Source organism: Lissotriton helveticus, chromosome 11, assembly GCF_964261635.1.
Source record: "Lissotriton helveticus chromosome 11, aLisHel1.1, whole genome shotgun sequence".
NCBI classification, from domain to species: Eukaryota; Metazoa; Chordata; class Amphibia; order Caudata; family Salamandridae; genus Lissotriton; species Lissotriton helveticus.
This window is the reverse complement of record NC_136072.1, coordinates 889,973,683-890,000,948: the sequence shown is the minus strand read 5'-3', so window position 1 is coordinate 890,000,948 and position 27,266 is coordinate 889,973,683. Positions and strand designations below refer to the sequence as shown.

General features: G+C 44.8%; 1 protein-coding gene across 2 annotated transcripts in view; it reads right to left on the bottom strand.

The window, feature by feature from the left end:
* NOS1 (nitric oxide synthase 1) overlaps window positions 1–27,266 on the bottom strand; it is a 1,595,398-nt gene that overhangs the window by 109,393 nt on the left and 1,458,739 nt on the right. For both annotated transcript variants that reach the window (XM_078667121.1, XM_078667122.1), the window contains 4 exons: window positions 15,356–15,530; window positions 14,057–14,158; window positions 9,380–9,574; window positions 8,056–8,141 (listed from right to left, as the gene is read on the bottom strand). In XM_078667121.1, coding sequence (XP_078523247.1) covers window positions 8,056–8,141; window positions 9,380–9,574; window positions 14,057–14,158; window positions 15,356–15,530 — 558 coding nt within the window. The remainder of the gene's footprint in view (window positions 1–8,055; window positions 8,142–9,379; window positions 9,575–14,056; window positions 14,159–15,355; window positions 15,531–27,266) is intronic.

Here is a 27,266-nt window from a genome sequence, read left to right as displayed (position 1 = left end):
AGCAACAGGATGCAGGCAAACGTGGCCAGGACAAGAGTCTGGACTCTCATCACTAACATATTGTATTCAGAAGTCAATCTAACAAGACAGTAGTCATAAACATGTGGGTGAAAGAGTTCCTATTTTAGGTGGCCAATGTGAATTGTACCAAACTGCTACATTTTTGCTACGTAAAACAGCTGTAACATTCTGAGTTTTGCACCTTAAAAATGAGGGGGGGGAGTAACATAGTATTATAGTGCTATCCTCATTCTGAGGTGTTAACCTTTAAATGGGAGGTAATTCAGTTTCTGGTAAATATTGTACCTAACTGTATTGGTATTTACTCAGTGTGGTTTTACCATCCCTAGTAAAGGCATCTCAGAATGAGAACCAAAATAACTTGTCATCAGAAACAGTAGACCTGCAAACTATCATTTTTTGCAACAATGGTGCAGAAATTGGCACTAGAAGGGTCAGGTAGTCTCTTTGTACCATTGATGTTCATGCATATGTTTAATACACAAATGATTCCCATCACACTATGATTCATGTTTTCTTTCATATGTGGTGAGCATTCAGTTTGCTGCAAATATCTGCAAATTCACCAATACGCATATGGGTTTCTAAGTTTGTATATTTAGTGTTTCAAAGTGTTCCAATGTCAAATGTTGGAAGACTACACATCACATAAAATAAATTAATTAGGAGGAAAGGGCCCAAAATCTTACTTCTGAGAGAACAATGCATCATAGTGAGTATGGCTTTTTTTTTTTTTAAATCCAAGTCGCTTTGGGGCGGGATGGCAATGAGGGCTTAGTTCTTGCTACTTAGTCTTTATTTCCTGTGAAACACATTTCAATGTCAGTGGTTATATAGTTCTTGGAAATTCACTCTTTGGGGCTCAATCCTTCCCCCTAAAGTTACAAATTCCAGGGCTACCAATATTTGCAATTCCAGGGGAGGGGGTAATTCTCATATACTGGGAGGAGTACCCTGAAGGTACTCAAATATGAGGAATTATCTTGTGAATCAGGGCTACTGCACGCAATTCCCATGGTAATTTATCTTTTCTCCTCAGAATTACACCCATTAAAAAATTCCGGTAAAATGGAAAGGATAAGCAGATTTACTCTGGGTTTCATATTTCAGAGGAGGGCTGGAAATCAGCCCTATTGGAATTATAACGCCACTCTTATTGAGGCCTAAAGTGGAAGAAATGGTGCCAGCCAGAAAGAGAAATTAGCTTGTGTTTGAAAATTTAACGTTTTGTCATGACTTCTACAATAATGCTGGAAAGAAGTCTACCATAAACAATGGAATGAGGGAGGGTATATCCTCTTTACTGGCCAGAGCAACAAAAAGTTGTATTCTATCTCCCTGAGCTATTATCTAGTTTCGGTCCCAGATTGTAACTGAAAAGATACAATTTCATATTACATTGAAACGTCTAATAGTTTCCGGGATCAGAAAGATTTACGTTTTGGCAGCTGCACAAAAAGTTCCATATGTTCAGTTTAAATCATTTAATCACTCTGAGATGAATGCTGGGTGGATAATCTAAGGGTGATTAATGTTTTGAACATTTTCCTAGGTTATTTGGTCTTAAAAATTCAGATTTGTTTATTCCGGGAATTCCCAAAGATATTTCGGCATCTATAATTCTTGTTTTTAATGGCTGGAGACCTATCACCAATGCCTTAATTTAACCCGTGTCCTCTTCATTATACTTTTAACCCTTCTCGTACTCCATATTGTTATTTAGAAATTGCCTTTATCCTATGTTTTTGTCTTTAGATTTTTTTCACCAACAATTTTGTGTCCTGAGTTTTTACCCGCCAAATTAATACATCACCCAAAAGAGCTATGCGTGTGCAATGATATCCATGTATAGACGTGGTTTTTTAATTCTGTTCATAGTATATCTATATTTGTTTACTCTCAGGCATGGTGTATGTGGTCAATGACCATCTAACAGGAAACCAGCAACCACCAATTATCTATCGTTATATTTTGTCAGCCTTGTTTTAACATTGTTTGAGGTCGGTCTGGTTGTGATCCATGAAGCTGGGTCTCATTTTGCTCATTTATTTTTTGTGTTATTTGGTACAATGCGTATTATTTAGGACCGTCCATGTTATAACTAGACACTAAGTTGTCATTAACAAATAATTGACTAGGCATGGGTTTAATCATAGTGGAAAATTAAAGACACAGCTATGGACGGAAGGGCCGCCAATGCTAGACTAGATGGAAAAGTTGAAAAATTAACCAATTATCTTTCTATACTGACAAAACCCTCCTCCTATACTACAACAGGATATACAAATGAGCAAATAAAAATGCAAAACTACCCCAGTAACCTGCATGATTCACAAATGCAAAATATCCTGTAAAAGAATGACACACAATTATCTCTGAGTTCCGCAACATAGACTGCACCACAACTGACATAACACTTTGAAACCTTCTGTGACACTTTCATCTACAAACTCCTCCTCACCAAATCAAAGAAACTAGAAGACATGCTTGGAAATTAAATATTAAACAAAGGTAATGAATAACAGAGCAAAAGCCCAAATAGACAGCAGTCACCAACTCCCTCAACACTGTCTGACTTGAATTTTAGTGAACTGGCCAGGGCAAGGAGGCCATTTTGATCTCCAACAGACCCTGCACCAGTAAGAACCTTCGAAAAACATCCTTCTAAAGACATCTGCTGGGCCAAGGCAATGGACCTACTAAGCAATGAGTTAGGTATAAGATATGTTCCCTCCTAACTAAAGACCACTTTAATCAGACCACTCAAAAAAAGGAAACTCAACCCATCTAACCAAACCAGCTATAGACTGATTTCTGTTGGCCCATCCTAGAGAACTAGACTGAAAGAGCTGCCTTCCCCCACACCTTCAACTCTTTTGGTGAGAATATTCTACTTTCAGACCAACAATATGGGTTCGGCTCAGTCAGAGGCATCAACTCTGCCTGAAATTAACATCAGACAGTAATAGCATAGGAGCACTACTACTCTTGGTCCTACTGGTAGCCTTTGACACTGTTGATCTAAATCTACTAATTAGGTGGGAAAATCTTGCCACATTAGTAAATATCCCAACCTGGATCTCCTCTTATCTCCCAGGTAGGCAAAGAGTTAGTATCAATACCACCATTCCCCACTCTTCCACTGTGGTATTCCACATGGCTTAATCATCTCCCTACCACCATTCATTCTCTACCTTACTAGATGTGATCAACCCATTCAACCTAACATGCTATGGCTATACTGACAACACACAGACTATTCTAAAACCGGAAAAACCTAAAGACCTAAACGCATCTAATCTGGACAAGTGCATGTGTGCATTTGATAAATGGGTGATGAACAATCATCTGAAAGTCAATTCCCCTAAAACTGAGGTCATCACCTCTGGACAAAGGAGCAGATATGACCCACAACTATATCGCCCAGCGAATTAGAGGCACCACCTGCAACATCAAAGGATGTATGACACCTTGGAGTAATTGTGGTCTTCAACCAATCCGATAGCCAACGTAAATAATGCCACAAGAAGTCCATTCCACACAATGTGAGCACTGCCACACATCCTCACACACATTGGATACCAAAAGAAATCCCATTCCATTTTCCCGCTTGTGAAGTCAGAGGTAAACATTCAAATGGTCTATACCTCGGACCTACCCTCTGATTAATTTGCAAACTGCAAAGGATACATGGCACTGCAGCAAGCCCACTCCTAACCTTGGTCCAAGGGAACACATCAGCGGTTCATGCACTCCTTTTGCTATCTATATCTAGGTGCTCCAACTTTAATACAGTCTGCTTTGTCCGCAGATTAATTCAAAGGAAATGCACATTGTTCCTACAAAATAAATTCCAGAAGAGAACACTGCACTCCAAACTAGCAGTTTGTGTAACCATGCCCTCATATAAAAGGCCCGTTGGTAAACAAATTCTCAATACAGGCAACAAATGTTTGAAGCTCCTTATCAGCCAAGATAGGACACTTACAAAAGTATCTTATGTTTCAGAAAGAGTAAAGTGCTTCCTTTTCCCGAACTAAGGATGCAGAACTTAACCAGTATTCCAGCCGCGCATCAATAAACAATCCATGAGGACAGAAGAGAACTCTCCACTCAAGAGTGTAACAGTAAAGTCACAAGAAAAAGGTAAGTTCCAAGAAAAGGTCCCAGAAATTACTTAAACAGAGCTGTACTACAAGAATGCCAAGGATTAGATGTGCACTTCTGGTTGTCCCAAAATACATGTATCTTATGTCTGTAACCAGGACAGGCAACGGACTGCTTTTTTTTGTCCCCTGATGATCTATAGAGCATTCCTTTCATGGTAACCTGCAATCAGCACAAATCCATGTAGTCCCAACACCTGAGAAGTTTTCAAAAATGGGGAAAGGAAGATCGGTATCCTGGGCAAGGTGTGGTTTGGAAAAGACAATGGATGTGCACAGAGATTGAGAGATTTTGGGAGGAAGTAGAATCAACAAGTTCACGTATCTTGGGGGTACAAACAAAGGTAAGCCTTTCACTCATTATCTTTGGCGTGATGGAAGGAGTAGTAGGAGTTGGTAAAGATATGTTGTTCTATGCAATCCTACTTGCTAGAAGAGAAATTTGCCCTAATTGGGTAAGAGAAACCTCGCCACAACATTCAGAATGGCTAGAGTCCATGTTTTATATGCCTAAAATGGATTTGTTGGGAAATTAGTCCAAGAAGAAAAAAAAAAGATTTGGGGTTATATAACAGAATTGGGCTGGGGCAAACTGAACTTAGTGGATTGGTGGAAAGATAAAAAGATGAAAATGTCTATCCAATGATTACACCTTCATAACTCTCTGTCTTCGTGCAGCAAGGGCTCCCTCGCTACACTGGTTTGATACGATGCAGCTGCCGCAATGCCGGACGATCTGAGAGAGATGTCCTGGAAGGAGAATAAGGTTTGATCCCAATGCCTCCTTCCCGTGCGGGGCTTTATGGTCTCTCTCGCAATATAAGGCAAGGGTACAAGTCATTAGATCCTGAGGTGAATGAGGACAAAACAAAAATACAAATCCATGTAGTCCCCCATCAACCCTCTTGACCCAATCACTGCACATTACATGGACATGCAATCAATGCATTATGGGATCCATTATCCCTCACTAAATTGGATGCATTAAAGGATTCTAAATTATTTCTCTACAGCAACAGTATATATCATGGATGCGTTTAATGAAGTTGATTCCCATGACTCTCATGTCTGTTATTGATCAATATTTCAATTGGACATTTAAAGCATTGCAAACGCTCTAGCCACAATAAAGACTGGCATCATGGATTGCTTTGTACAGTTCATCCCTGCGGCCTTCTCTGCTGTCCGTCACCAGTCCCTCCAAGACTATAAAGAACCTTTGTCTACACTACTGTTCCCACCACAGGATGTGGGTTAGTGGTCACCCAACAATTCTATAACAATGTAATAATAAGGGGTGTAATATAATAATTCTATCTAATAAGGGAACTGGAGACTAGCTCACAGCAACCATTTAATATACACTGTTTGCACTTCCTCTCGCTTTTCTGACTACCACCATACTATTAAGGGTTGGCACCCAATACAGCATAAGAACACCACTCGTCACTCAAGGCACAAGAACACTTCCCACATAGACCTCACTACACTACAACACCCTTTCAGTCAAGCATTCCTCCTGTGGTGTAGTTCCTATATTCCCAATAGGCTCTGCGCATTGGAATAATATATCCTATAGATTTGACGTAGGACTTAAGTCAGAAGGTCTCTATTGAATATACTAAACTTAATAGTGAGTGCCAGCTAGCTCAGAGGTCACTAGAAACTTTCTCAAATTCACAAGAAGGGATTAGTTTCTGACAACCGCATAAACATGACCACTTTGTTTCCCCAAGAATAAGAACATATCTCTCAGAGTCGTGGAAACAATAGATAACTATTTTACTCAGTCAATCGTGCATGCTTCGTTTCTACAGAGTTGCAGAGAAATAGTGAGACGGGCGTTTTCAATAAAAGGTTTATTGAACAGTCTTCTTTCTCATGCAAGAGAGGTGAACTGCTACAATCGTTAGCCAGAATGCAAAGTATAATGCGTACAGCGAGAATAGTATTATAAAATAATACTATAATAGCATTGCATGGTGTCTAAGCCATATAAAAATACATACATAAATAACATAGACTAAAATACTCAACGAGTGCTTCTAAAATATGCCTACCCCAATGTACCTAACCTAGGTCTAGTACGTGGGAAGAAGTAAGTATGGTCTTTAGCTTAGGTTTAGTTTTTGCCAAGAATCTACCAAAGGTTTCTGTAGGTTCTAACAGTTCCATACCTTTAGAATGAAGGAGGTCTGGTATCTCTGTTTCGGGACTCGATTTCCCAACACCCCGCAAGGGGAGTCAGAAACACTGAAGCTGGATTTCTCAGCAGAGGAGGGCAGCTTCATGATCAGTGCATCAGCTAGAGAGTCGGCTTCCTTCGGCACTTGCTGTAGCGAGCTGCGTCGGGCAAGTAAGTCATCAAACTGCTCGGAACCACCGTGCCTTGCCATAGCAAGTGAAGGTATATTTATACCTTGAAGGTGTTTAGGAATGCCATGTTTGACGTAAAGTCGGGCATTTGAACGTCATGAATGAACCCCTAAGGAATAGATGTACATTGTAAAACTAACTGAGTTCTTGGAGAAATCAATATTCAAGCAAGGGGAAGTCCCCAACGGCTTAAGCTGGTTTTCCAAGAAATCGTTGTGACGTTTGGTGAATGGATGGAAGTAGCCATGCCTGTATTTTTGTAGCATGGGCTATGCCTAAATAAGGGCTTGATTTCTATGCCTATATAAGGGCAACGTGAATTGTACCTATATAACGGCATGAAAAGGAAATGGAAATGCACATGGCCGATGAAAGAATGCAGACTGTGCGGACAGGGAGATGAGACACTACTTCACCTCCTATGCATCTGCCCCTCACTTTTAGAAAGCTGGAAAATCATCCTTCGTGAGTTTTTTTAGGAAAAAACAATTAAGGACATGCAGAGCTGCTGTCATAGAAAGTCTGGGAGGCCTGTCAGTGCAATGGTCCTGCAAAGCTATTAAGTTTTTGGAAATGGCAGCCAAAGAACTAGATAAATCACAAGAATCAATGTGAGTGGTCCTCACAAGACAGACTGACTGGACCTCACCTTTTCATGCACTAATTTTTTATCGTTTCTCAACTAAATATCCTAGCACTTTAATACCGCACTGATTATAAACATAACATTTCTTAATTTAAATGTTAACGGGGATTGCGTAATGACAACAGTGTTCTTTTACCTCTTTGCATCTTTCAAATCATTGCTTTTAATTACTGTGTATAACGTGTATTTACAATCTTTTACGATTTTTTTTTACGAAATCAAATAAAAGTATCATTGACTGACTGACTGACTATAAGGGCATGAATCGGGAAAATCCATTCGGAATCTAAAACGCCATACAACACTCCCATGGTGTAGCATGCTACCTGTCAGATAATGTGCTTGGCTGCCTTGCACTACCGATATGCAATCTCATACTTCAGCCCTTGCATGGCACTATTCACACCACTGCTCACACTGGAATCTTTACATCGGACCATTGTAAAGCACAGCACTGCTCAACCGAACAGCACATACTATATTTGCATACATGCATGTGTACTTCCAGTAGTGCACAGACACTGCTCACGTTACATTACAAAAACTGCACATGAACCATACTCATGCCTGAACTAAACTAAAATGGTATTATACATTCTGCACAATCCACACTACACTGCTTATGCAGCACCACTGTTGTGCCAAATATTTCATAAATCTATGTTCTGAATTGCTCATCCTGTGATGCGTGGTACTTGCACTGTGTGCCATTGGACTGGGGTATGACTGAGGGTGAAACGTGCACAGGGTTTCTCTTGAGCCTCCAGGTTTCTGCAAGGGGAGTAATTGAAGGGAGCTACAGTGACTGGAACGTATGCCATGAAAAAGTTTGGACTTCAGACTTACTTGGCTAACTTCTTGAATCCAATGGCTCTTTTCTTCGTTGGTGTACCATTGACACCTTTCCAGACATGAGTGGTCCATGGATCTGGCTGCAAGAAGGAGAGAAGCAGAAGAATCAATTCTTAGTGTGTGTGCATCCTGGACCGGTTTCTAGGATATGCCTCAACTGAGGGCAGGATGGTAGGCCCGAGTGATGCTGCATGTCCTAGCGGATGCAATGACTGTCCATTCAGAAAAAAGATTCTCCAGCCCTGAGATAGAGAGCATTGATAACGAATAGTTAAAAAAAGGTCCAGACAAAGATAAAAATCAGTGTAGAGGGACCGATGGTGTCAATCTATCTCATAAGGTGAAGCAGCCAACTTTATTTTAAAGGACTGAGACGGTATACATTATTTGTACAAACCTCTCCATTTGGTGTAAGAACGTTCATTACACTAATGTGCTAGATGTTCATAAATGAGGATGTCGAATCCCTTGCTGTGGAACAGAAACAAGTATACCAGGGCCACCTAAGTCATTGGAGCCAAACCCTAGCAGTGGTTTCCACAGGCATAAAGCGTAATCTGCTGCTACAGTTGAACGAAACTGCTACACTAACGTACTGTGACCACTGGAAAATTCTGCTAACACCGTGTGGTCGTACAAAAACCATCACAGTCCCTTTGCAATATGCGTTCATGGACTGTAATGCATACATGCCAACACTTTAAAATTAGAAAAAAATGAGATTTTAAGAGAAACAATCGGGGAGCTTATTTTCCCCCATTGATGTACATTGAAGCAAAGTGGGTGAAGGAAAGACTTGTTTATCTACGAATATACTAGTGCCCCATAGATCGTCATTTCCTCTCTTCCTTTCTATAATAAAATTACTATACAATATTTAAAGGCTCCCCTTAATGAGTGTGTCTAACTCTGTGTTGCAGTACAGGAACAACTAACTTTCTCAGTGAAAGACTGTCCATGCAAAAGTGTGGGCTCTTAAAAGCCGAGCCATTCTAGCTCTAGTGAGATATTATTCTGACTCCGCCAGGAGGAGGGCCAAATGATGCCAAAATAATACTGAAATATGCCTTCAATTGATAACCTAAATGCCTTTTTTCCCTAACCTCAAAATCTACGAAAAGCTCTACGGAGGATGTGTAGGTGTTTGGAATGTAAATATTAATGCCTACCTAGGAGGGGTTCCATTGCAAAGTGAGTTCTATCAGAGCAGTTCTTTGCGTAACTATTACAGGCTTATTATCTAATTCTCGACCCAAAAGACTGAAGTAGCGAAGGGACAACCCAGGAGGTAAACTATTTGTTCCTATTAAATCTTTACCTGGTATTCAAACGATGGGGTAAGCCTGTAGTTGAGCATTTCCTGATGGAAAACAGGCGTGATGCTTCCAGACATGGGTGGCACAATCCAGACCCAGTCCGCTGGGCAGCCACCACGACAGCGGTATTCATTCTCCATGTGCTTAATGAAGGATTCAGTAGCTGAGTGATGATCCACAATTGTCACTTTGTCACTCTGTAGAGAGGAGGGGGAAAAACAGAGCATACCAAAGACTGTCAAGAAAATCCTCTCTGATTGGGTAATTTAAACCACAATGTATTGATTAAGTTATCAAAATTTATTTCAAGTAATATACAGCAGAATTTCCCAAAATCCTATGAAGTAGTATTGACAAAAATAATTAATTTCTTTATGAGATTTATAGACTTTCTGCTACTTCACTGGTCAATATTCAGTATATGCAAAACAATTATGTGTTGGGTTAGAGCATACCCAGAGGTTCAGTTGGTTGAATTCAGCAGACATATACCCATTTCAGTAAAAATGAATTTCACTCAATACGGCAGAATTTCATGCAAAGAAATTATTTAAGGAATGGAAGAGCACATTTTAGAAGATTGCATTTCTGTACTCAGGACTATATTTCCAGAAACAGGTAACTTTCTTGCTTCACAGATCACCGTACATCCTTCTCTCTTCCACCTACTGATGTTAAACACATCCGTCACATCCACAAATTTTCCAAGCACAGATTCTTCATCTTACTCCCCATTACCTATACATATCTCATTGCTCTGGTTATATTCATTATATGCTGTTGTTCTTCATGCATAAACTCACCCAAGTTCAGCACTTAGAGTGTCCTTCTCTTACATCCTTGTTTGAGAATGATCACATATAACCCTCCTATTCTCTCAACCCTATTCCAAACTCCTTCAGTTCTACCACCAGAGCCTCCCGGCTTTCTGTCTTCCGGGTATTTTGTTCTCCACTTTCTGGGTTTCTAGGGAACATCGTCTTCCTACTACTGTATTCAAAATATTTGCTTCCTATCTCAAGATTGCCAGGCATATCCTCCACATCCACATATTTAAACAAGCATTTACAATGCAATGGTCTCGGCATCATTAAAGGTAGAGCTATTGGCTTTGCTCATGACATTTCTTTTTTTTTCTTTAAATCATAAATAAATGGCATGGTCCTTTACATTGCCAATACACAGCACTCTGCACTCAACAGCACACAGCACTCTGCACTCAACAGCACACACCACTCTGCACCTGCACTCACTGCTCTGCACACTCACTCTGCACTCACTACTCTGCATTCTGCACTCACAACTCTGCACTCACTACTCTGCACTCACTACTCTGCACTCACTACTCTGCACTCACTACTCTGCACTCACTACTCTGCATCATGAAGACCGCGCTTATCTGCTATTGAACTAACGGTTCGCCCATAAGTAGCTGTGTTAGTTATTTGCTAGCATGTACTTATTCTTATGAAGAGTTAGTGTTTGTATGTGAGTGGGTGACAGATGTGTCACATGGACTTTACCAATATGCTTCTTGGCGACTGATGACTGCTTTCAGCCTGGCAAGCAGGTTAATGCTGTACATGATCTTGGTGTTGTAGTGATACAGTGGAGTGTTGTGTACGGTATTAGATGGACTGTTTTGAAAATGTTGCAGGGACGAGGCTTAATTACGCAACATGTGCTCACATTAGTCAGAGTTGTATTTTGTCAGGTGTGGTCTGCAACTGAGACAGAGCTCTCTTTGTAGCTTAGCTGATGTGCTGTGTTGCTTGAATGAGTGGGCGGGTCTGGAGTATTCTGCCTAGGGATGTACACATTTGCATAGATTTTCTTATAAAAACTCTAGAACCTGTTTTCAAAAGTTTGCAAGCATGGTAAAATGGTAGCTTTTGCGAGAAACAACCACACAAAACACCCGTGAAGAAATTCTGCTAAAAAAATGTGTGGAATTTTCACCTACAGGGGAAGTTTAGTTAATTAGAAAAGTTAGTAAACTTTGTGGGTGAAATTCAAATTTAGCAGTGTTTATTAGATTCCTTTGACGCTGCTGTTTAGGAAGCCTCACTAATGCACAGCTAAATTCCAGAGCTCTTCTGTGGGCAGAACAGAATTAAATATATCAATTTAAGGTGTCGCATTTGTTCGGCGTGAAACCCTTATAGAACAAAACTGTTTAGACTGCTTCGAAACATAAGAATTACAATGTGCAAGGAACAAAATAGGACACTATCACTCCTCATTACAAGTGGGCTGGTAATATGTGCAATATTTCTTGCACCCGATCAAATCCGGCGAGTCGTAATTTATCGAGTGTAATAAATACCACCGAATTACAAATCTTTCCCATATAATGGGCAGTAACATGCATATTTAGGTGCTTACCGTGGCAAAATTTGCATGCCACAGTACTTACCTGCCATTTTTTACCTGATAAATAAAGGCAAGATTGACCTGACAAAATGTAAACTGGTGGTGTGATTTTTATCACAATACTCCTAATTCCAACATATATTATAATTAGCTGTACACAATGTATAGAAACTTGAGGGTCAACTCGTAATGAGGACCAAATTATAGCCACAGGCTTCATATGCGATCCCTGGCCTTAAATTGAGTCTAATCCTCGTAAACATTTGCATCTCTGTCGGAAATAAAAGCCAAAGCATTCTGAGAAGAACTGCCGCGCCCATCAGTTAAACGTCGGCTGCACAAATATTATTCACGTTTCGGGACGGAGGAGAGCGGCGGGCGGAGGGAGAGGGGGGAGCGGGACGGAGGAGAGCTGCGGGCAGAGGGAGGGGGGGGAGCGGGACAGAGGAGAACTGCGGGCGAAGGGAGGGGGGAGCGGGACGGAGGAGAGCTGTGGGCGGAGGGAGGGGGGGAGCGGGACGGAGGAGAGCTGCGGGCGGAGGGGGGGGAGCGGGACAGAGGAGAGCTGCGGGCGAAGGGAGGGGGGGAGCAGGACAGAGGAGAGCTGCGGGCGGAGGGAGGGGGGACGAGCAGAGCAGCTCTGGAAACTACCACCGTCTTTCTCCGAGGCAAAGCAGAAATGCCTCGGAGAAAGCATGGTAATTTTCGCGTGTGTTTTGTTGTTCTGAGTGACGGGTGACGTCACTGGCGAAAGAACAGCAAAATGTACGCCCCCAAATCCGAAAAACACGGAGCCTATTCGGAGGGACAGCTCTCTCCTCCAATGGCTGGCCTCCGTTTAGGAAGCCAGCCAATGGGAGAGAGGCAAAAACAGAGGCGGGACAAATAGTCCACACTAATAAACATTAAATCTTGGTACTTCCGGTTCTGCCTTCGGCAGACCGGATATTACTTTGACCTAAAAATGATCCTACCCAGTCCCATGTTCATGAGGTATATGTCCTTCCTTTCACAGTAACACACATTCCATCACCATGGGCAATATGCATATCCTCTCTGCCTGCTTGTCTAACAGACATTTTTCTTCATCCTCCAGTTAGTTTGTTAGTCAAATCCAGTCAATTCACCTGGACTCCCTGCAAATCCTCTCAATCCTCATATGCGTCTGGCATATTCTCCCCATTTTCCTATGCGCCGGGCATAGCCTCCCAACACTACAGTATGCTAAGTGAAATATTGCCATACTCCTTTTTGAAAGGCATATTATCTCAATCCTCTGATGTTCTGGGATAACCTCCTGTGCATAATCTCGTCTGTTTTAAGGATAGCTAACCCATATGCCTGTCCGTAATGCATACCATCCCCATCTCTATTATTAACTACTCCAGAATAATGTATCGCTTCTCAAATTCCCCTCTTTTAGCCCTGCATTTTTAAAGCTCAACCTCCATTTCAGCCATATCTTTCTGACCTTTAGTCATTTTCTCCAAGCGCATCCATCATTCATATCACCTCTACAGGCATACTCTCCTTTCTGCGCCTACTTATCCAATGCCACGTTTACCCTCTCCATCCTGCGGGTTTTTACCTAACTAACATCCATTATGAGATTAGCTTCACTTTTCCTACAATCAGTCTCCAATTGTTCTTAGTTTCTTTGGGCATCCTCAGTGATTTGTCTTGCTCAGGTTTCTAGATCTGTCCTTTTTCCCCCTCATTTTCACGTTATCTCCTCTCCATAGGCTTGCATTATTCTTCTAATTGACTACTGCTTCTCATTCCTAATCCTATAGTAGAACTAAACGTCCTTTCCCCAATTGGTTCTCAATAATCCAACTAATTCTCAAAGCTGATCACCCTAGCCCATCTATTTCTTCCCCTGATGCTACATTTGCATCACACTTGCCAAGCTACTGTGACTGTCCAGGAATCTCTCCATATTGCAGAATTGATGATTAAGCCTCATTCTCCAAACATATCCCACTTTCCTCTGACCTATTTCCCCATTCAGTCTCTCCTCCACAAGTGCATCTGCCCATTTCATCTAAAAGTTCAGGTAGATCTCACCATTCCATCTCATTCTGTAAGCGGGTCTCAGGCTTATTACACCATACTCTCAAAGCAGATCATTCCATACAACATCAATCTTTAAGCATTCCTCACCTCAACATACCCCTTCAACAAGCTGATCTTTTTTCACCACATAACTGTCTAATCAGTTCACACTTTGCAATCTCAATCTCCAAGAATATGCCCTAGTTCATCTCTCCTCACCACCACACACTCTTCTACTTCCCATACTGTACCTGGTAGCTGTAGAGAACAGCAATGTTTATTTCCACCAGTGCTTGATCCTTCCATAGGGAAGACATTTTGCGTGTGTCCAGGTTCATTCTATTTGCAACTTCCTGTAATAGATGGAAATGCATCAAAATTAGTCAGCATCACATCTCTGAATATCTGCCAGTCATGCATTTTTTTGAAAATGTAAGGAGTATGAAAGAGGCAGATAATCCAGCAGTATAACTAAAACCTTTGACAGATTCTTCCTAACTGTGGACTGCTGCTGCTACTACAAAGATACTGAAGCTGTTCATAAATTGAACTAAAAAAAGTGTTAATTAGATGCGAAGTCATTTAGTGTTCAAGCTGCTGACTTTGAGCCCTGGGGTCTAATACCAGCAATGTAATGTGTATGATTCTCGACAGATAATCTCACAGTGCCTAAAATTGAACATGTGTGTGTGAAATGTAATGTCCATTTGACCTGCAAATGAGTAAGTCCCCAATCAACGTACAGCACTCTGTTGCTACCCAGCTAGGTTCATGATAAATAGTGATAATATTACGTCTATTAAATATGGTAAAAGAGAGCAGATTAACAGCCATCTAAATAAATCGTTTTTCTTAGACGAAGATGGGCATATCCTGCCAAGCCTGACCAGTCTCACTACACTGCCACTGCAAATCTCATTAACACACAAGTACCAATACTAAGACCTTGTTCTATGGTACTTCTCTAGCTCTAGAACTGTCACCCAAGGCCACTTTCTGAAGGATCCCATTTAGAGTTTATAAGAAAGAACAGTCTATATGTTTGTTCACTTCTGGATCTCACCCCAAGAAGGAAATTGTTTCATTTACAAGGTGCATTCGGAAATGGAGGATTCCTTCGAAGTTTTACCATTGGTGCTAGGACAGAGACGCCTACATAGTAAAAATCATTTGAACTCAATCATCAACCAATTAATCTTCAATTTAGTAGTGACTATTGTGACTGGGGCGGTGGTCAGTTTATTGCATTTGCTACAAGCATTACAAGAAATATCTCTAGATCTCCTATTGGACACCAGTCCTGCAGCTTGTAATGTCTTGGATGGTTTGATGCATAGGAGTGCTTGTTTTGAAGTTCTGAACTCTATTCACTGTTCTACCTGTTTCCCACAAGTGTGATTTTCGTTTTACTTACATCTGGATAGGTGCAACTGTGAATGCACTAGGAATCACTTACTGGAAGATCGTTTGAGAATTTTAATGGAATTTAAAGGGATCGGTGTCTATGGGGGCAGGGTAACCAGGTCTGCTTGCAGATCTACAATTGGTACCTCCAACATGTTGTATCTTGAGTTGTCGCAATAGTCTCGTACTCCAATCTCAGTCCCCATGTACCAGCCACTGAATGGACAAGCAGTGAACTCCAAGCCGCCAATCTCCAGGAGCAGGCTGGACACTGCGGGCAACCCATACCACTTCAAATTCAGGTCCTTAAACCATTCAAACCTGCAGGATGATACAAAGAGGTGAAACATGACTCGGATCCAGAGGTATTTTTAGCAATCATACAATGCATATGAAGGTGCCTGGTGATCTCCAAAAAAGTCAATTGATAAAAATTGTACCGAAAATAATTACTTTTAACATGAATCTCTTTAATGGCAGGATTAAAAACTAAACATTCTGCAGTTGTCTAGGGTTCAACAAAATCTTTTCACACCTCAGATCATTCGGTTGACGCGCATCATTATGTGAACAAAAAGGTGCTTCTGTGAAGTGACAATGGATGGTAGAAAGACCTCTGCTTATTTAACGCCCCAAATAGTTATGCTTTATGAACGTGATTTTATTAACTCAATAGGAGCTGAAATATGGAAGGGGCAACACTACCTATATTCTGTGTGGAAAAGAACGATCCAAATGTTTGTGGCAAAGTATATCAATCTTTTTACTGGGTGTAATTTTGGTCTATCCCATTTCATTGGCTGCCCCATCTCTAGTTCCAAAGACCAAGACTCTATAGTCTCGGGATAGGCCATGGCAGCTACAAGTGCGACTCGCAATGATAATACCCCAGGAATAATAAAGTACCCTGCTGGAAGACAGAGCGCCAAAGCACAGAGGAGTTAAGATCAGGTTTGCTGCGAGTTATGTGCTGGATAATGAAAAGGATGTGATTTAATGCAAAGTTAATTACTATCATTTGATGTTTGGAACATGGACCAAACACTGCGGTAGTCCATGAATGACTTACTGTTTCATAGCATTTCACTTAGGTGAGACACAAGGCAATGCTTCCAGCCACCACCATTATTGCTCATTTTGTGTACAGAATCCCTTGCTGAAAAAACGCAAGCAGAAAGCCTTCAAAGGGTTTTCTGCAGAAGGCTTCTTGTGCACAAATTAATTCATTTTATGGTCGCCAAAGTAGAGGTAGGTAAATTTAATGCAGAAGGGAAGAATTCCAGATTTACAACTTGTGTATGGTTAACTGGAAAATGACATATCATGGCAGGAAATACTGCATTAAATGCCTGGCACTATAAGTTGCTGTAAATATTGAATGTTCCCTGCAGAGTGGTGCCCAGGATGGCATTTTGGCAGGCTTGTTCAGTGTGTGATAGTGCTGTCCGATTTCTCCCGAGAGGTGACCATTAACACCAATCGAAGTCTAGTGTGATACATTACTATTCCATATGATAGTGATACCCAATTTCACACAACGCTGAACACTTTGACAAAGAGTCACCTGTAGCACAAAGAGGTGCTCAACAAGACTCATTATTTCCCAATGGAAAACAGTCCAGTTTGGCATAACATAATTCCTCCCTATGTGGATACTGTGAGGCAAATATCACACTGAGCTTCCGAGTATCAAAAAGTGCCTCCTAACATGCACAGTGCTGCCAACACCACTGTGCTGCTGAATCAGTGTTTGTTTAGCCCCGCACAAACACTTTTTGTGAAGAGGCAGAATCCAGAGCTGGGTAGTATTTAACATAGCACACTGTGACGGGGTGGGTCACCGGGAGCCCCTAGAGGGGGGTCAGACCACGGACTGGTGGTCCGACCCCGCTGTCTCACCTGACTCCGTTCCCTCTCCACAGCCGCCTGGCCCTGACGTGGACTCGGACTGGAAGACCGGCGACCCGAAATACTGGTGGCCGACATCGGACCTGGACAACACCTATTCCTTTAAGGGGCTGGACACTGCACGGGTAGCCCCGCCCCAGAGGATGACGCGTCGGCGTCAAAAGGTGCCCGGATCAAGGAAGCGGGGAACAGCGTTTCCTGAGAAGCGAGCCGAGGAGCAGAGGAGTGTGTGAGCAGTCGTTGTGAGGAGCCGGAGGACGTTAGCCAGAGGAAAGCGGAGGAGACGGAGAAGCCAGGAGGCCGACGGATCTGCGAGCCGCCCCGACACGGTCCCACGGGAGGAGCGTGGCTACAACAGGTACGGGGTCGTATGGCAGGGTGGATGGGAAGCCGAGTCACGCCTGTTATCGAGTGACCTGTACAGCCAGCGTAAAGTGCCCCTGACCCCCCCCCTCACGAGTACTTCCTCTCATTAGACGATTACTGTAAATACCACGTGGCACGGGTTTCCCTCACTTCCGGTCCCTCACCGTGTAGCATACCTGTTCCTGATACTCCTCTGTCTTCTTCTCTTTCATACGGAGACTCCTGGTTCGGAGGACGTGTGGAACCATCTCTAAAGCCACACTGGATCAACCCCGCCCTCCGGCCTATGACCCTGCGGCGTTCGCCAGAGAACGCATCACCAGCCGAAGGAGAAAGACTTATACACAAATAAAACCGTCTTTAAGAAGCCTATTTAAGTTCTCTGCCTCTCCTTCCCTTGAGTTGCCGGCTAGCACAGTAGAGGATAGTCTAACCCTCGAGTCCCCGGGCACCCCGGGACAACTGGTGTCAGAAGTGGGATCAGAATACCAGACCATCTGTACCCCTGAGATGGACGCCCTAATCCAGCGCATTATAAAAGGACAAGAGAAGCTCGAGTGGGCAGTAGAACGGCAATTGTCATCGGCACAGGCCGACCGTGAGTTGTTCAAAGCCACGTTCACCGCCCAAATCGAGAGCTTGAAGAATGTGCCGCCTCCACCTGCAACCCCCCTAGGGGACGTACGAGTGCATAGCCCTCACCCATCAGGCATAGCGCTCCAGAAATACCTCCCCAGAGAAGACCCCGACGCCTTCTTGATGAACTTCGAGAGGGCTGCCTGAGCCTTAGGGTGGCCCGAGGAAAAGTGGCCCTTCTTCCTTGCCCCTTTTCTCACAGGCGAGGTGCAATCCGCCTACCAGGCCGCGAACCCCTTGGGCAATACACCCTACGCAATCATCAAAGGAGTGATCCTGGACCACTTAGGCCTTGATCAAGAAGCCTACAGAGTCCGGTTCCGGAAGGAAAGAGGCATCCCTGGTGAGAACCCTAAGACCTTGTTCTTTAGACTTAAAATGGCGGCCGACGAGTGGCTGACCCCTGAGACATGCACCAAAGAGGAGATACTCCACAAGGTCTATTTGGAGCAATTCATGGACGCTCTCCCCTACGCCACCCAACGATGGCTGCGCCAACATTCCGGCCTGGGTATAGAACAGGCTATCGAGATGGCGGCCAACTTTGCAAGAGCCCAGCCTAAGGCCCTCCCCATGGATAACGAGAAGGCCTCCAAACTCCCCCTTCCCCCTAAACCGGACAGAAAACCCAAACCCCTCATGGAACAGTCACGCCCCAAACCACCCGGAATGGTTCCCCCCTTGGGCAGAGGGCCGCAATGTTTCGAATGTGGGGACTGGGGGCACATCGCCCGGATGTGTCCCAGAAAACGACCCCCCGATGAGCCCATGGAGGTTGGGTATCTACCCCGGACTGTTCTGTACTCCGCCGAAATGGGCGCATCCTTTTATGTGAGTATGGGGATGAATGGCTATCAGGTTAGGGTCCTCCTTGATTCTGGCTGTCGTCAGTCGGTAGTACAGGAGCGTTTTGTCCTACCCAGCCAGTACGTACCGAGGTCCCTAGTACACATACGATGCGTCCAAGGGGACGTAAAGCCCTACCCTATGGCCTTCATCACCCTAAAACACAAGACGAGAGGGCCCTGTTTAGTACAAGTAGGGGTGGTGGATTCATTGCCTGAGGATGTTATTTTGGGGGTCGATAATCCCGATTTTCTTTCACTGTTTAGGGACTTTCTCGAGCCATCCACTCCGATAAAAGGCGGCCCCCGTCCCGCCTATCTCACCCCGGTCCCTTGGGCTATTGGATCAGAGTTTCCGGTTTGCCCAGGCTGAGGACAGGACCCTGTTCAACGCCTGGGAAAATGCCCACGTGCAACAGGGAACGCAAGCCCAAGAATAACCTGGTTTTCACATAAAGAACGGGCTGTTATACCGACAATCACAGGAGAAAAGCCAGCCTCAACTGGAAGTGCTGAAGGCCTTTAGGGATCAGGTACTGTTCTACGCGCACACCCATCTCACAGTCGGACACGCAGGAAAGGAGAAAACCACGGATGTCATACTGAGATACTTCTTCTGGCCCGGCATCTATAAGGAAGTCCAGGAATATTGTGCCCGGTGTGAAGTGTGCCAACGACGGAAAACGCATTGCCCGAGTGCGGCCCCCTTATACCCCTTGCCCATCGTCTGAGTCCCCTTTGAGCGCGTGGGCATGGATTTGATAGGCCCCTTACCAAAAACGGCAAAAGGGCACGTGTATGCGTTGGTGCTGGTGGACTACGCCACCCGGTTCGTTGAGGCGTTTCCTTTGAGGGCCCCTACCACCGCTGCAATCTCAGATCGGTTCGTGGAGCTGTTTGCACGGGTTGGTTTCCCGAAGGAGGTGTTGACGGACCAAGGAACGCCGTTTACCTCCAGACTAATGAAGGAAATCTGCAAGACTCTGAACATTAAACATTTGAGAACCTCCGTCTACCACCCCCAGACCGACGGGCTGGTCGAGAGATATAACCAATCCTTGAAGGCGGTCCTCAAGAAGATGTTGACGTCCGAAGGACCTGAATGGGATCGGCTGTTGCCCTTGGCCCTCTACGTCCTACGAGCGCAAAAACAAAGCAGCCTGGGCTGCTCTTCCTTTGAGCTCTTATATGGACGCCTACCCGATCCTTACTGGAAATCACCAAAGACTTGTGGGAGAACGAGGAAATTCAGGACCAGAAAACCGCCTTGGACTACACGAAGCAGCTGAAAGCGAAGCTCGGTAAATTGAGGACCCTTGCTTCCTCCAACCTGGAGGGGAAGCAGGCAGCACAGAAGAGACAATATGATAAGGAGAAGAGACTGAGGCATCTCTCCGTAGGGAAGTGGGCACTGGTGTTACTCCCTTCCGTAGGGGGAAAAAACAGGAACGAATGGCAGGGGCCCTATCAAGTCGTGGATACTATCGGGGACACCACCTACCGGTTACGCCTGTCGGCGCGTAAAACCCAAAGCTATCAAATCAACCTCTTGAAGGAATGGTTGGGTCCCACCCCTAGGGGAGTAAACGTTGCCTCTCCTCACCCTGTACCCCCCTCTACAGTAAGGAATCTCATGGTGAATCCCGAATTGTCCCAGAAGAAGGAGGAGTCCCTGCACCAAGTCCTCAGACCGTATGCACACATCTTCTCGGATCTACCCGGACACACCAACCTCGTGGAACATCGGATCAACACCACCGATGGGAAGGTGGTAAAACAGAGACCCTACCGGATCCCCGCTGCTCGACGAGCAGCCGTGAAGAAGGAAATCCGGGAGATGTTAGACCTGGGGGTTATCAGGCCCTTTAACAGCGAATGGTCTTCCCCGATAGTGATGATCCCGAAGCCCGACGGGTCCAAATGTTTTTGTATGGACTATCGCGCTCTGAACGCGATCTCCTCCTTTGATACGTTCCCGATCCCAAGGGTCGACGAACTGATAGAAAAAATCGGCGATGCCAGGTATATCACCACTCTCGACCTCACGAAGGGATACTGGCAGGTTCCCCTTCGTGAGGAAGACAGAAAGAAAACCGCCTTCGTGACTGATGATGGCCTATTTGAGTTCACCGTCCTGCCCTTCGGCCTCCATGGGGCACCGGCAACCTTCCAGCGCCTCATGAACCGTGTGCTGCATCCTTACCTCTCCTTCAGTTCGGCCTACCTGGACGACATAGTCATATTCAGCAGGAGTTGGGAAGAACACCTACAACACATACAAACCATTCTGGACGCTCTACGTCAGGCAGGACTCCATATCAACGCCAAAAAGTCCCGAGCCGCATTCTGCAAAGTGAAATACCTGGGGTTCGTACTGTGGGAGGGACACATAGCCCCACAGACCGAGAAAGTGAAGGCCATAACAGCAGTCCCCTTTCCATCTACGAAAAAGGAATTGAGGGCCTTTTTGGGCCTCATAGGCTATTACAGGCGTTTTATTCCCAATTTCGCCGAAGTAGCCTCCCCCCTGACGGACCTGTTGAGAAAAGATGTGAGGCCCAGGGAACTACAACAACCATCCCCAGGTGCTCTCGTGGCCTTCTCTGTCCTGAAGAACACAATGAGCTCTGCCCCTGGTTTGATGTCCCCCGACTTCAACAAACCCTTTGTTCTGGCCACGGACGCTTCCAACGTAGGGGTGGGGGCGGTCCTGTCCCAGAAGGGGCCCGATGGTTTGGAACACCCCCTGTTATATATCAGTAGGAAGCTGTTCCCGAGGGAGGCCAGGTATTCTACCATAGAACGGGAGTGCTTAGCCATCAAATGTGCAGTGGAGAAGCTGCGTTATTACTTGGAGGGTCAGCCATTCATCCTCCATACCGATCATGCCCCATTGAGATGGATGCACCAGAATAGCAGTCACAATCCCCGGGTACTCTGTTGGTTCCTCTCCCTACAACCCTATTCCTTTTCTGTCCTGCATAAAAAGGGGAAAGACAATGGGAACGCGGACTTCCTTTCCCGGGTGTTTCCTCTCCCTGATCGGGAGAGTCCAGGGGTGGAGGAGTGTGACGGGGTGGGTCACCGGGAGCCCCTAGAGGGGGGTCAGACCACGGACTGGTGGTCCGACCCGCTGTCTCACCTGACTCCGTTCCCTCTCCACAGCCGCCTGGCCCTGACGTGGACTCAGACTGGAGGACCGGCGACCCGGAATACTGGTGGCCGACATCGGACCTGGACAACACCTATTCCTTTAAGGGGCTGGACACTGCATGGGTAGCCCCGCCCCCAGAGGATGACGCGTCGGCATCAAAAGGTGCCCGGATCAAGGAAGCGGGGAACAGCGTTTCCCGAGAAGCGAGCCGAGGAGCAGAGGAGCGTGTGAGCAGTCGTTGTGAGGAGTCCGAGGACGTTAGCCAGAGGAAAGCGGAGGGGACGGAGAAGCCAGGAGGCCGACGGATCTGCGAGCCGCCCCGCCACGGTCCCACGGGAGGAGCGTGGCTACAACAGGTACGGGGTCGTATGGCAGGGTGGATGGGAAGCAGAGTCCCACCTGTTATCGAGTGACCTGTACAGCCAGCGTAAAGTGCCCCTGACCCCCCCCTCACGAGTACTTCCTCTCATTAGACGATTACTGTAAATACCACGTGGCACGGGTTTCCCTCACTCCCGGTCCCTCACCGTGTAGCATACCTGTTCCAGATATTCCTCTGTCTTCTTCTCTTTCATACGGAGACCCCTGGTTCGGAGGACGTGTGGAACCATCTCTAAAGCCACACTGGATCAACCCCGCCCTCCGGCCTATGACCCTGCGGCGTTCGCCAGAGAACGCATCACTAGCCGAAGGAGAAAGACTTATACACAAATAAAACCGTCTTTAAGAAGCCTATTTAAGTTCTCTGCCTCTCCTTCCCTTGAGTTGCCGGCTAGCACAGTAGAGGATAGTCTAACCCTCGAGTCCCCGGGCACCCCGGGACACACACCTTTAATTGAATTTAGGCTGTTCCAAAATGGCCGCAATTTAACAGGGGAAAAAAATACAGTTTTTACAATGTCATGCAGATTTTGGTACGGTAAATAAAATCGAAATGTTATGCCCCAAAAACTCTGAATAGGTGAGATTTGTTGCATTTGATACATTCTGAACCCCATGGTATTGGATTTTATCAGGTGCGATAAATAGCACCTTCAATACAATAAACTGATTCAGTGCCCCAGTGAGGCTGAACGTCTTTTAGTTCTCTCCAGTTTCATACAATTCCTCCCTGTCATTGCGCTCCTCAATATCACACTGTTGTCCTACAGCACACAGAGCTGCCCAATAACACACAATACTCCCTAAATGCTTACTGTTACTCTGAGCCACCTGGCAGTCCATGAGAGGTCCTTCATAGTCTGAGGGATGCAGGGCACTGGTCAGTGTGTGATAGTGTTACTCTGCCTGTGTGTGCCTGCCAGTGTTCACTCAGCCTACATATGTGAGATAGTGTCCTCAGTGTGCGTCTGACAGTGATCATTGTATTCATCTGGATGTGTACTCCTGTTCACCCTGCACGTCTGTGTATGGATGTGATGTGCATGTGTCTATGTCTGTGTGTATATGTGGGAAACAGTGTTAATTCTACTTATGTGAATTGTTATTTCTTTGCATTGGATAAGTCATATAAACACAGGAGACCTTGTGATGATAACAGTGAACCATAGGACTTATCTGACATATATTAGAGAGTTCCAGCATAGAAAAAGAGGTAAAGAGACCTTCAACCTGATCAACAGAACAGAATGAACAAGGCATCTGCAAATTTCCGACCTGACTGATCTGCAGACTGTAGAAAGATTTCCAAAATATACTACTGGGATACTTAAGTGAATTTCCACTTGCTCATATGCAAATCTATTTGTGCATGCGTAATTGTATCTCCTGTTCATTAGTCAGGTGTTTGTAGGATGCTGTTCAAGGGTGATATGGTGGTGTCAGGAATTCCAGCAAAGACACTGCCATTTGGTTTGGTGTTCGGACGATAGCTTGGATTAGAATTCTGATTCTATTTGGCATGGCTATGCACAATCAAGAAATCTGATATCCTGTGTATCTTGAAGGCAGTGACATGGTTATCTTTTGAACATGTGGCTGTTGAAAAGACCAAAACATCTGGCACATATTGGGGGCTGGGGTGTTAATCTGATTCATGTCAAAGAGCCCTTACTGCATGTGAGAACGGCTCGTGGTGTTGGAGAGAACAGGTTCCATTTTGCTTGGATTGAGCACCAAGATCAAAACCACAGCAATACTGGTTTGGATCAGTTAAACTAAAGCTTTAAAGCACTAGATACCACTGATGGACAAATATTTTTGTCTGTAATTTAGTGTTTTCAGATGCTGGTGTCTGTGGATTTTGTGATCAGCTAAAACGACTGTGAGGTGTGACAAGGAGAGATCAAGAGAAAGATGATACAACTGTCTAGGTTTTTAGGGAGTTTAGTAGATGTTGTGATTCGTATTGTCATGTTTGGGTAAACTGATGTGTTGCAAAGTCATCCTGGGCCCTGGGCACCCCCTACTTTTTGCTGATTGATACTGGTGGTGACTGATTTTGACTGACCCTGGGCTCTGCCTATCCAGGACCAGCGCCAGTGCTAAGATGAAAGAGACACATTAGGCTACAGTTAAAACACCTAACATACGCTAGGGTACACTATGGTATGGTAGAGTACCCCTGTAATTGGCATGACCTACCCCATAAGCCCCTAGTATATAATAGGGCAGGGGACTGGAACTACTTAGAAGTCCCCAGTCCCTGGGGCATGGCAGTTTAGAGGCCAGCAGCTTTTTCTGCACTTGCATGTGTGCACTGCTGAAGTCTGAGGTCAGTTTAAAAGCAGCACTGGGTGTCAGGACTGCTTTTAAAAAGTAAATTGTGCCCAAACTCGACTTTGGTGGTAGGGGAACTTAAAAATGGATAACCTACAATGGATTGGCATATTAGGGACCCCCAGGGTCTCCCCTAGGTATCCCATGGGTAGTGGGTCAGGTATTTATAAGGTACACCCTTATAAAATTAGTTTTTATATGCCTGGGTTAAGTGAAATTTCACAGTTCACTCCCCACATTGTGTTAAAGTGCTGCCCAAATTCGACTTTGATGCTAGAAGCACTGTGGAAGGAGGAACTGCAATATTTCTGCAGATTCAGAACTCCTAAAGTCTCCCCAAGTTGCACAGGGGTGGAGCTCCTGTAGAAATTAGAAAAATACTTATAAAATATGTTTTTATAAGCCCTGGTGCTAGAAAACTGGCCCAAGTCATTTTCCCCATTGCAAATCCCAGGTCATATAGGTTAACATTGCAGGAAGTTATTAAATAGTAACTCCTGATAGGAAGGAGATAGAGCAACCGTTCAAACACTTCCTAGAATGGTAGTGAAAAATCCAACAATATTATATTGTTGAATTTCTCCTAAAATGTACAGACAAGAAGGTATTAGACTTTCTTGTTTATGGATCCAAATTCAGCTTTCCAGTGGTCTGCCCTGATTGATCAAAGTTAAGTGGATTAGCCAGGCTACCTTGAAGATGTGATAAAGAGCCCCTGGGGTTAACCAGCTCTGCTGGCAGGGCTATGTGCTGTTCAATAAGAATGCCTGGCCAGGGGGAGGGTTCGTAAACTGTGGTCTTCAAAGGCAGAGGGTTGGCCACTTGTCAGTTTCCACTTTACACTTTTGACCCCTACCAGACCCAGGATTAGGGAAGGTAGATGCAGATGGCAGGTGGAGAGTCTACGGAAATAAGCCATCCTAGGGGGTATGTTTAGCCCGCTCTTACCTCCTTGCTGGAAAATCAGCCATTATGGATTTGGAAGATTTGATGCACTCTGGGACAAAATAATACCACACTCTAAAGGATGTGGTCATCACTTTGAGGAGTTATCCTGCTCCCATTGGTCAGAATCGACCTCCTGCTTGACCCAGAGAACTTGGAATAAGTATCTGAGAGGGGCAGAGCCCTCCAGATCTGCTGCTTGAAACTTATTAAAGCAAGGAGTGCCCTGCTGAGAAGATTTTGCTGTGCAAAGAATTCCAAGGCCTGACCTCTGAAGACTGCACCGTCTGAAATTACAGCCCTGTGGATTATCTTGCTGGAAAAGAACTAAAGAGTGGACTCCCTGAAAGCTACAGGTTGAAAGAGCTCAACTGGAACATCACCAACTAAATCCACACCTTGAAGACCCATCAGTGGATTTGTAAGGGTTTTGTACCAGTGGATTGTGGGAACTGAAGTCCTCAACTTTCAGAGACCATCTTGGAGTTTCCAGACCCTTGGAGTGAGTTTGAGACACTTTTGGACCCCTTGAGGAAGTTCAGGAAGAAGTTCAAGAGGTTTGAAGAACTTTGGACCAACTTTGAAAAAAAGCTCCATAGAGGGATTGACTCAACTTGGCCAGCCAGGTTGCCTGCCTTCAACCACGAGCCGGCCAAGCCAACCAGGTTAGTCCCGTTAAAAGCTCCATAGCTCCAACTTGTAGAGATTGACTGGAACTAGAGAAAATCTGAAGCCGGCGAACCCTCACCGGATCCGGCTACATGAGGAGCATCGAGTGACCCCGCGAGAAAAAGCTCCAGAAAAGTTTCTACGTCCACTCGTAGAAAAGGTGACCGGGAGCAACAGCGAGAGCCAAGCTGCCTCCCTTCCATCCCGTTTCAGCTTGGATTCCTGTGTTGTTCCACTGAAGCAATCTTGAAATATTTTCTAAGTCTGCTCCAGGGAAGTTGACCGGGACCTCCTCACAAGTCAAGCCGGCGAACCCTCACCGAATCCGGTCTTGCTGGGAGCTTCGAGGGGTCTCTGGAAGAAAAGCTCCAGAAAAGTTTTTAAGTGTGAAGGTAGAAACTGAGACCTGGACCTGCCGGGGGCTGTAGCTGCTCAGGGCTCCGTCACGCCCGGCCTGAAACTTTGACTTTGCCCCGGTCCATCGCAAGCAGTTATCGCAATATGGTGCTTTAATCTTCTAAGTGCTATATTTTAATAAGTCTTCGAACATTTATATCTCCGGTTCCCTACATTGGATTTTTGTCATTTTGGTGTCATTTTAAAGATAAAAATATTTCCTATAGTTATAACTTGGTGTTGGATTTTTATTATGTGTTGTATCTTAATTATTTACTGAAATTGAGTTTTTAAATTCTTTACATACCTGTCTTTGAAGTTAAGCCTGCCAGCTCGCAGCCACGTTACCAAGGGTTGAGCATGGGAATAATTTTCTAAGACCTATGCTGGGTCCTACCATGTGTTTGTGGCTTTATTGCC